The sequence below is a fragment of the Cyprinodon variegatus genome, unplaced genomic scaffold (genome assembly GCF_000732505.1).
Source record: "Cyprinodon variegatus isolate N-32 unplaced genomic scaffold, C_variegatus-1.0 Scaffold318, whole genome shotgun sequence".
In the NCBI taxonomy this organism is placed as follows: domain Eukaryota; kingdom Metazoa; phylum Chordata; class Actinopteri; order Cyprinodontiformes; family Cyprinodontidae; genus Cyprinodon; species Cyprinodon variegatus.
The window spans coordinates 274,141-284,063 of record NW_015150771.1 but is presented as its reverse complement, the minus strand read 5'-3'; the positions used below and the strand labels follow the sequence as shown (position 1 = coordinate 284,063).

The 9,923-nt window shown below is 40.9% G+C and overlaps 1 protein-coding gene across 2 annotated transcripts; it reads right to left on the bottom strand.

Moving 5' to 3' along the window:
* Window positions 1-4,732: 4,732 nt before the first annotated feature.
* Window positions 4,733-9,404, bottom strand: nefm (neurofilament, medium polypeptide). Of its 2 annotated transcripts, XM_015384635.1 has the most exons (4): window positions 8,143-9,404; window positions 7,374-7,498; window positions 6,153-7,280; window positions 4,733-6,122 (listed from the first exon to the last, which is right to left on the bottom strand). In XM_015384635.1, the coding sequence occupies exons 1-4, from the start codon at window positions 9,199-9,201 to the stop codon at window positions 5,600-5,602; spliced, it is 2,835 nt and encodes a 944-aa protein (XP_015240121.1). In that variant the 5' UTR covers window positions 9,202-9,404; the 3' UTR covers window positions 4,733-5,599. The 2 variants fall into 2 exon arrangements, with proteins under 2 accessions (XP_015240121.1, XP_015240120.1); XM_015384634.1 differs by having other exon boundaries at window positions 4,733-7,280; window positions 8,143-9,403.
* Between the last annotated feature and the right edge of the window lie 519 nt (window positions 9,405-9,923).

The window sequence follows — 9,923 nt, the reverse complement described above, 5'->3', positions numbered from 1 at the left end:
AATACTTCTTCAAGCCTTCTCTATTAGTTTATTTGCAGAACTCCCTCAGTGAGTGCACTTATGTAAGCAGTGCCTGTCTAATAATCAGATTATATGTGTGCTAAAAGTTATATTGCAAAATGTAATATACTGTATCCTATTGAGATGAGAACAGATTTTAGAAAGACGATCAAAGGTTCAACAGTAAGAAAATAAACCCGAGTTTAGTTCCTTTTTAAAAAAAATTATGTTAAATAGACATTAAAACCAATAATATCTTAATCTCAGTGGATACCTTGGACCTATGTGAATAGTGAATAGTAATCATCTCCTTAGTTTAATGAAAAAAAATCCAGTGCAATGCTGTGATGTGATCATTAATTTTTTTCATTTTTAAAAGCCCTTTAATATGTCTGAGTTAAAACTGCTCAAACAGTATTCTCTCTCCACAGTAGTAAATCCTTTAAGTATTGCAAATATCTGAAAAAAATAATCAAATGGGCCATTTTGGTTTAGAGGGCGAATATCTTTTCACATAGGACAGAAGTGTTAAAGTTTCTACAATAGATGAAATCAGCTTTTAAAAATGGCTTTAATTATTTGTTCATGGGGCGAATCTAGAATGGGGCTCAATCATTGGCCACCCCTACCAGGTTATTTGTTGTTCCGACGTCCATTTAATTGACCACCTCTGGAACAAGCAGTTCCCCTCTAAACCAGAGGGTGGCAGCAGTGATACCATCATGGTGAATCAAATTTTAAGGTTAGTTTATTAAAAGTATAGTGGAGGATCTTCGTGAAATTTTTTAAAAGACCCGCCCTATCCACTTTAAAAAAGAATGCACATGCAGAACTCTATTCCCGCTCCCGAGAACGAGCGCCTATTAAACATGTGCGTGAGCCTATTTCTCCTTGTGCAAGCTCTGTTAAAAAGTTGCCGCTTGCATCACTCATACAAGCTTACTTTCCAAAAGAAGATTTGCAATTTTTCCACTGTGTCAGACTCATTGCTGGTAAGTGAAAATGGGGGCCAGGCCGTTGGGCGGGCTTTCGTTGACCTTTTCTTCGGGTTTTCTTTCCCCCCGGGGTTGGTTGGTTCAGTTGTTAGTTACCCGGTCTTGCAACTGGGAGGCTTGGTTTCTTTTTCAGGTTGGGGGTAATGAGCTGCCAGTGTGGGTCCTTAGGCAAGGCACTACACACTAAAACCTGCTCTTAGTGTGGGTCTGGCCTAGTGGTTAGGGCATTGCTCTTGCACTGGCTCCATGTGCAAAGATCCTGTACCCCCACACTGCTCCCTGGGCTATATAATGGCAGCTCACTGCCCCCCAAAGGGAATGGGTTAAATGCAGAGGGTTCATTTTGTTGCTCTGTATTGTGACAGTTTAATGACAATAGTAAAAAACAAAAAACAATTAGCAGGACCAATTAGATTTATCCAATTATCCACACAGAAAAAGAAAATTCTCCATTATACCTTTAACTTATTAATGACGCAATATTGATTTTCGACATGATTTTATCTTAAAATCATGTAGCAGGACTATGGAGGACCAATCCTGACATAATTAAAAATGCATAAAATAATGGCTTATAATATAAAAAATAGTGAGACATTAAATGAAACAAACGGATAAAAAAAATAGGGATAAATATTGAAATTCAATTCAATTCAGTTTACAATTCACAACACATGAAATTGTAAATAATTTTGAAATAATTATATTTATCTTTTACTTTAACTTTTAATTCTTTTTCTGCACTTTTGTTCTAATTATTCATTTAAACAATTAATATTTATTCTTTGCTTTTTTACTGAAATGCTGTATTTTTTTTACTTATCTATTTCAAGTAAATTTATTTTTGTTTTATTTCTCCCAACCCTTTTTTATTTCTTTCTGATTTTTTGACTGAAAACTGTTTTTCCACCCTTTATATTATTTTCCAATTATTTTATTTTTAATAATTCTAAAAACTCTAATAACTATAAAAAATATATTTTCTAATCCAAGTATTTTCTGAGCAAACAGATATCTCTTAAGCCATTTATTTCAATCTCTCCTTTTTCTGCCACTTGTTTTTCTACTTCCTGTATTTCCTCGATGTGCAGCTAGCTTTTATTGTAAAGCCTACTGTCCAAAAACAAAAAAAAAACTACTCGGAAAAAAAGAAAAAGGTTAAAAAGTAAAAGTTGCAGATGGGCTATTTTCCAAATCTAATTAAATCAAACATATTTTAGAAACAGATTAATTAAAATAATAAAACCTGGTGAATGAATGCACAGAAAACTCCACAATAATATTAATTTTGAAGCTATTATACAAGGAATATTTCTGTCATGATAGAGCTCTCTGATTCATAGCTGGTAAAAACTCATTTCTGTCTGCTGACGTCAGAGGGAGAACCTTTTTTACAGCTAGCTCATTATTCGATAATGGAGATGGATGAAAATATTTCCCTGATCGTCGGATCTACTGCACCCAATTTGAAAGCAGCTGTGGACCTATAGGAAACCTAAATAAGCTGACGCCATCCGTATGGGGTTTATAGCAAAAAGCTGCAACTCAACGTAAAGACATAGCTGTATCCTTATCCATGAAAACCTCAGCAGCTGCCCATAATAAAACCACTATTCCAGCTCTAAGTTTTTCTCCTGCATACTGTACGTCACCTCGGTTTTCTCCCTCAGTCACTGAGCGGCACTAGAGTCCTCTGAATTGAAGAGGATTTTTGATGAAAACAATTTTATGTAGGGGAACTTTAAATTATTACATTGATCATTCATATTCACATTTGAATTCTACAAAAAATACTAGAAAAGGTCAATATCGTCTCATTGACACTTTAAACAAAAGGAGATAGCAATTACAGTAAGTACAGTAGTAACAACAATATACTATTATTAAAGAGGACTAATTCAAAAATATGTGCTTTTAAAAACGGTTCAATGTTTTATGTGGGAGAATTGACCTCAGTCTGCATTCATATAGGAATCAAATCAAGAACAACTGCTTAATCCATTTAATGTGCAGAATATCTTGATGTCAGGGTTCTGCCCTCTGTTTAGGTTTATTTTTAGTTTCTTTATTATTTTGTGTCTTCAAGTTGTTTTCTGGCAGTGTTGTGTTCTTGAGTTTCTCTCTGTTACCCCTGTTAGTTCTATTCACAGCTGCTCCATATCAGCTCATTAGCTCATCCTTTGTTCTGTTCCCCATATATAAATCACCTCTGCAGTTCCAACTTGCTGGTTTCTTATTGTTTTGTTGCTCTGTTTTTTACTTGGCTCCCCATGTGTATTCTCTGCTGACGTCTCCTGTTTTTTTTGGGGTATTTTGTTGGATTTTGTTACTTTTATCCTTTTTTTTTAATTAAATGAGCAAGACTCATCTCTGCCTCCTCCTCTCTGCATTTGTGTTCTCAACCAACCTCTACCAAACCCTGACAGTTGAAACATGAATATTAAATAAATTTAATCAGCACCAATGTATACATATGTGCATGACTTTATTGGCAAGAGCCTCATGAAAATCTGGTCTGTCTTCAGTGACATATCTGAAAAATATAGTTGTTCATGTTAATTTTCCTGCTGGTTCATTGTGATTGGTGTAGATGGACCCTGCACTGGTTTTGGTGCCTATAAGTTTTCAGCCACTCATTGTACGTTGGTTCCTGCCTGGCCACCTTTAATTAAAGTTTTCTGAAACAGCCACTCGTTTGTTGCTTGGAAACATACGCAGGACAAAGAAGCTACTATTTTACATCACATTATCTTTTATCTTTGATATTTTATTTCATTTTAGTTTTATATAAATAAATATACACTGTATATGAATTTAAAAATACTCCCCTTATGCTAAACCAGTTAGTCTCTAAAAGGAGAATATTGTTTAAACAAACTCTATTCTGTAAATAAACTTTAAAATAATCACGCTTTACATTTTTAAAATAATAAGTTGCCATTTTAGCATCTCCATCTTGATCAAACAAAGGTCCTTTTAGAGCCAACAGCTTCTTTAATCCAGGTCAATATGTTGTAGTCTGCTGTTAGAACATTTCCAATCAGAAAAGGGAAACATCTATTAGCCATAGTGCTAACAGATTTTTTTCCCCCGATTGCTAATGTCACTGCAGTTTTAATGTTACAAGTTTCTAAAACCTTGTTCACCCTCCATAGCAAATTAGCTCTAGAACTGTCTATTTAATAGAAAACCTAATCTCTGCCATCTCCAGGTTTTGGGATACAGGGGCCCACTAAAGCTGACAAAGATTAAATGTCAGCTGGATCACCAACTCATCAAATATGAATTGGTTGAAAAGTAGCAGGAAACCTGATCTCCATACCAAACAAAAAGCTGTAGAATAGATTTGCTGATACTCCAGTGCTATATATTGCACCAGAATGAAGCATCCGCCATATTTATTGCCTTAAATTGTTTGTTCTATGAGTTATTTCTACTAATGGGGGCAGTAATTAAACTGTAGCATCAAGGACACTAAATTAAATAAATACTTTAAGGGTCTCTTAGCAGAGTTTCTTCTTTAAAAAAGATTAAACAAAACTGCAGTCTTTAACACTTTTAGAAGAATAATTTTTGGGCAATTATTCTCAAAAAGAAAAAAGCTGTATAGTTTAAACTTTAACATTAAATGCTTGCTGCATATTAAGAGCTGCGTAAATCCAAGAATCCCCATAGCAATCCAGACATAACTCAAGCATAATGGTACAAATAATTACAAGACAATTATTTTTGTTTTGTTATGATATTTATTGAGCAAAGGCTGCTGGGAAATAATTCAAGATGAGTAAAGATATGGGACTGCAAACAGTAGCACCTCATTTATTTCTGTAATTAAATTCAAGTTCATTCTATGCATACAAGGATGCACAAATCATTTACAGTTACATTTGTCTAAGTTGCTCTCAGGTAAACAGAACAGACAGTGATAGAAAGCATGTTTAAGGCTAGGAGTTTCTTTAGATTTGTTAAGCTGTCATTGCTTCAGATACTGGATGTATAATGGTGTAGTTATGTGTTTCTTCACCTAATGTTTCATATTCATTATTACTGTTTCTGGCTCAGATGGCATCTTCACATGTCAAGTAAGGCTTCTTCAGAAGAGTGCATGTCTGGGCCAAGGACCCCCCCTGCCTAACCCCAACCCTTTCTACTTAAACTCAAAAAATCTGTCCCAACAATCTCACATTACATTTTCTTTAAAGTGCTTCCCTACCAAGCATACAGATAAGAGAGGGCAGTACTCCACTCCTCTGAGCTAGCATGCAGATACACCATCCCCCCCTACTTCTGAGCTCACCTTATAAAAGCAGAAAGAACCTAAAATAGGATAAAGTTCCTCAGTCATTTGCTCTTCACCGCGTCAGTAGCAAAGCTTGCTTAAAGCTTTCACTCAGCATGCAGGTTTGAAGTTTGTCGCATTTTATTTTGGCTTCTCTCTATAATTTGCTTTTAGTGTGATTTTGTTATTACATCGCTCTAGCTGTATGGATTTCATTGTTACGTTAGTTCTTTGTGGATTGCTTATGTTCTCTCCTCTACCTTGCGCCTCTCTCAATTTTGCCCCCTCCTCTTCTCCCATTTTCTCTAAGCTGACCCTAGTCCACTCATTCAGCCTCTGTCAATGGCTTGACGGACTGCTTCTCTGTCTTTTTGCCAGAGACCAGCTTCTCCTGCTGCAACTCTTCCAACTCCTTCACTGTTTCTGTCACAGTGATGGATTTTGTGACATGCTTGGACCCATCCTCTCCAGTGGTGATTGTCTCCACGGTCTTGGTGATCACCACTTTCTGGCTACTGTCTTCTTTAACTGGGCTCTCATCTACGCCATTAGCAATCACGTCTGTATCTTTGTTCTCTTTTTCATCTGGGCTGCTCTTCTCTACCTCGCCGTTCATTGCGACGTCTTTCTTTTCCACCTTCTTATCATCTGTTGAATCACTCTTTTTTTCAGACTTGTCCTCTTTCGGAGCTTCAGCTTTGGTGGCATCAGACTTGGGGGACTCAGATTGTGGTGAGCTAGGCTTCTGGGATTCAATCTTAGGGGAAACTTCTTTGGGCGATTCAGGCTTTGGAGAAGCAGACTTAGGGGAGTCAGCTTTAGGAGACTCTTGTTTGGGTGATTCAGACTTAGGAGACTCTTGTTTGGGTGATTCAGACTTAGGAGAAGCTGGTTTGGGGGATTCAGACTTAGGGGGACTCTGTTTCGGGGTTTCAGACTGTGGAGAACTGGGTTTTGGGGATTCAGACTTTGGGGAACCTGGTTTTGGGGATTCAGACTTTGGGGAACTGGGTTTTGGGGATTCAGACTTTGGGGAACTTGGTTTGGGGGATTCAGACTTTGGGGAACTTGGTTTTGGGGATTCAGACTTTGGTGAAGAGGGTTTTGGAGATTCAGTTTTTGGGGAACCTGCCACTGGAGATTCAGGTTTAGGAGATTTTGATCCATCTGTTTTTGAGGCCTCTTCCTTGCTGGCTTCAGTTTTTGAATCTTCTGACTTAGCCACAGCTTTTTCTGATACGTTTACTTGCTCTTCCTTTGCATCCTTTTCATCTACCTCTTTGCTGTCCTCTGCATCAACTTTTTCTTCCTTTTCATCTTCTCCTTTTGATACTTTGTCTTGTCCTTCGTCTTCTTCATTTTCACCACCTTCCTCTTCAGCAGCAGCCTCCTCTTCTTCTCCTGCACTACCCTCTTTTTCATCACCCTTCTCTTTGTCAGGAGAGGTTTTTGACTCTGGAACTTTTGAGCACAGTACAGTTTCCTCTACCTCCTCCTCCTCCTCTCCTCCTTCTCCCCCCTCTTCATCACCTTCCTCTGCCTCACCCCCCTTTTCTTCCTCCTCTTCTCCTTCCCCTTCCTCCTTTTCTTCTTCCTTACCATCCTCTCCCTCACCTTCCTCTCCCTCATCATCTCCCTTTTCCTCCTCATCTCCATCCTTAGAAGGGGCACTAGCACTAACTTTGGCTTCAGAGGCAGCTACAATTTCCTCTTCGTCTGCTTCATCTGCAGCATCCTGCTCTTCCTCTCCCCCATCATCCTTCCCTTCCTCCTCCTCCTCCTCTCCTCCGGGTGCGGCCGATAGCTCCTGTGCTATCTCTGCCAGAGCCTCATCAATATCTGCCTTGTCATCCTCCACCCGCGTCTCCTCTATGATCTCCTCCACAAACTTGTGCTGCACTCTCAGCTTTGAGGAGTCTGATTTAGGTTTGGAGATTTTGCTGGAGGTAACAGGCTGGCGATAAGGAAATGTGCTAAAGTGGGTTTCCTCTCCCTCGAGGAGTTTCCTAGTTAGAAACAGAGTGGATTTATGGTAAATTTGAATTATTTATTTGTCTAAAACCAATGAAATAATTGGAAGTATTGTTTTAGTACTCTACCTGTATGCAGCAATTTCGATGTCCAGGGCCATCTTGACATTCAGCAGGTCCTGGTACTCACGGAGATGGCGCGCCATCTCCCACTTGGTGCTCTTCAGTTCATTATCCAGCTGGTGGATTGTCTCCTGAGAACAAAACAAACAGCAAAAACAACTGATAAAGCATAGCAGAGCTATTTTCTTTGCACAACCTGTTGTCCAACTGCGTCTTTATTAATTATTTTTTGTGAACTTGTGAATAATAGCACTGCAGTAAAACTCCTTCTCTAATGTATTCTGACGCAATTCAGCATTCTAGAGATGCTGAGCCTCTGTTCAAGGGTAGCCTCTAACACACCACCCCCGCCCCCTCCTCAAACCTCTGAGCAGCATGATGCAAGGACAGAACCAATGAAGGCATCGACCCATGCTTCTGACTCAGCAAGAGAGGAATGGGGGGTGGGGAGGGGGGACTGCGGAGACTGTTTTTAATCACTTGGAAATCTGCCAAGTTCATAAAAGCAAAGAAAACCCGCAGTAATAATAATGGTGGAAAACATTTAGCCCTATAGAGTCAGAGTAATTTTTTGTTATTTGTATATATATATAAATATGTCAAATAAAATATCTGCGTCACCATGGAAAAACTCTGAGTTTTAATGCTCAACCCAAACATTTGCCCTTATATTAAATATTTATCACATAGTTAAGAAAATGATCAAAGTTAGAAAAGGGTGATAGTATTTTTATTTTTAAGTGAATAAAAATAACTGTTCAGAGTGTCTCCCTACCTGAAGGCTGGACAGGTCGCTGTTGTGCCGGTCCTCGATGTCATTCAGCTGCCGCTCCAGAGAGTCCTTCATACCGCGGACGGATTCCAGCTCCACCGTCTTCACCTGCAGCTGGCGGCGGTAGTCGGCTATCTCATCCCGGGCGGACTTGATCGCGTCCTTGTTCTGCTCCGCAGCCTCGGTGAGCTTGGAGTAGCGGCAAACGAACCAGCTCTCCACCTGCTGCAGGTTCTGGTTGGAGTGTCCTTCCAGTTCGCTCCGTATTTCCCGCAGAGCCTCGGTGATGTCGGTCTTCTGGAGGTCCTTTCTTTCCATGGTTATCTGAGACGCCTGGATCTGGGCGATGAGGTCGCTCACCTCTTCCTCGTGGTTGTTTCGGATGAAGGCGATCTCATCCTGCAGCGACTGAACTTTTTTCTCCAACTCGGACTTCACCAACTCAGAGTCACCGGTGTCCTTCTTCAGTACGCGGATTATGGCTTCTGTCTCCTCACGGATGCGAGCCTCCTCCTCGAAGCGGTCCCTGAGCCGCTGGATGTCCTCCTCGATGTGTTCTGTATCGAGCTGGATCTGCGCCTTGTCGCGGTGGATCTGCTCCAGGACGGTGCGCAGTTCTTTCAACTCCTGGTCATAGAGGTCGTCCAGCTGGGTGCGGGACACCTGCTTTTGACGCAGCGCCTGAATCTCAGACTCAATCTGCTTGTTCTGCTGCTCCAGGTAGTGAACCTTGTCGATATACACAGCAAATCGGTCATTGAGCCCCTGGAGTTGCTCTTTTTCGTTAGATCGCTTGTAGTCACCGTTCAGGATGGAGGTTTGACTGTAATCAACGCTGTCGGCGGAACTCAGCACAGTTGAGCCGTATGCCCGGGGCGCCGGTGCGTTCACGGTCCTCTTGTAGGATGCGGTCACCGTGGAGCTAGGGCTCGTCCGAGACCAAGACTGGGAGCGAAAGCCGCTTGAGGGGGTACCGGTGGGGCGGCCGTAGCCATAACTGGTTGTTCTTGTATCCATAACTCTCCTGAATGGACTCCCTATCGTGTCCATCGTGTAACTCATCCGGTCAGGCTAAAGTAGAGGAATGGAGTGAGACAGTGCTGGAGATGTAGAGGCGTGTGGGTCTAAATATATATGTGTGTGTGTGTATGAGTGTGTGCGCAGATGAGGGGTGTATGGCTTTCACAGCGACTGAGAGCCCCTCCGTCTTCTCTTTATATACCGGGGCTTCTACCGCTAACAAGGCAAGTCCAAGCAGTTTAGCGTTCCTCCTATGAAGGAGGGGAGGGGATGGAAAGGAGCGTCCCCCTCAGCTTGTGCGCTGATGTTCCCGGGACCCACTCAGTTTGGATCACGTGGCACTGTGGGTGTGGGATTTAGGATCAATTGAAAGACATACAGCAAGGTGGTGTGTTTACATGCCTTCCATTATAATTGCTGAGGCGCCCTAATCATTTCAGCACCACAGACAGCGACAGTCAGATGTCACTCGTCTCCCTGATTTAAGAAAAAACAGCATTTTGCTGACAATTGCTGAGCCATGGTCTGCATGCAACAGTCTCCTGCTGATCTTGTCACTTGAATTATTCAAATCAAGGTTAGGTTAACAAATTAGCAGTTTTCACTTGGTGTGCAACTGCAATCAGTGCAAGGGAGTAGGCTTGATTTCAAGTTTGGTAGGGACACAATTGGTCTTCAATTTTATTGGTCTAATGTCATTGGTCCTATGCAAAAATATGCATGCTCTTTTTTATTTCTTAATGTGAGCATCAGGGCACATTTTG

Excerpts from the sequence above, each read along its gene's own strand:
- nefm (XM_015384634.1), bottom strand. The coding sequence starts at position 9,201 with ATGAGTTACACGATGGACACGATAGGGAGTCCATTCAGGAGAGTTATG. Across the intron at positions 7,499-8,142 it reads GCGACCTGTCCAGCCTTCAG|GAGACAATCCACCAGCTGGA; the intron begins GTAGGGAGACAC and ends TTTTGTTCTCAG. Across the intron at positions 7,281-7,373 it reads ATCGAAATTGCTGCATACAG|GAAACTCCTCGAGGGAGAGG; the intron begins GTAGAGTACTAA and ends GTTTCTAACTAG.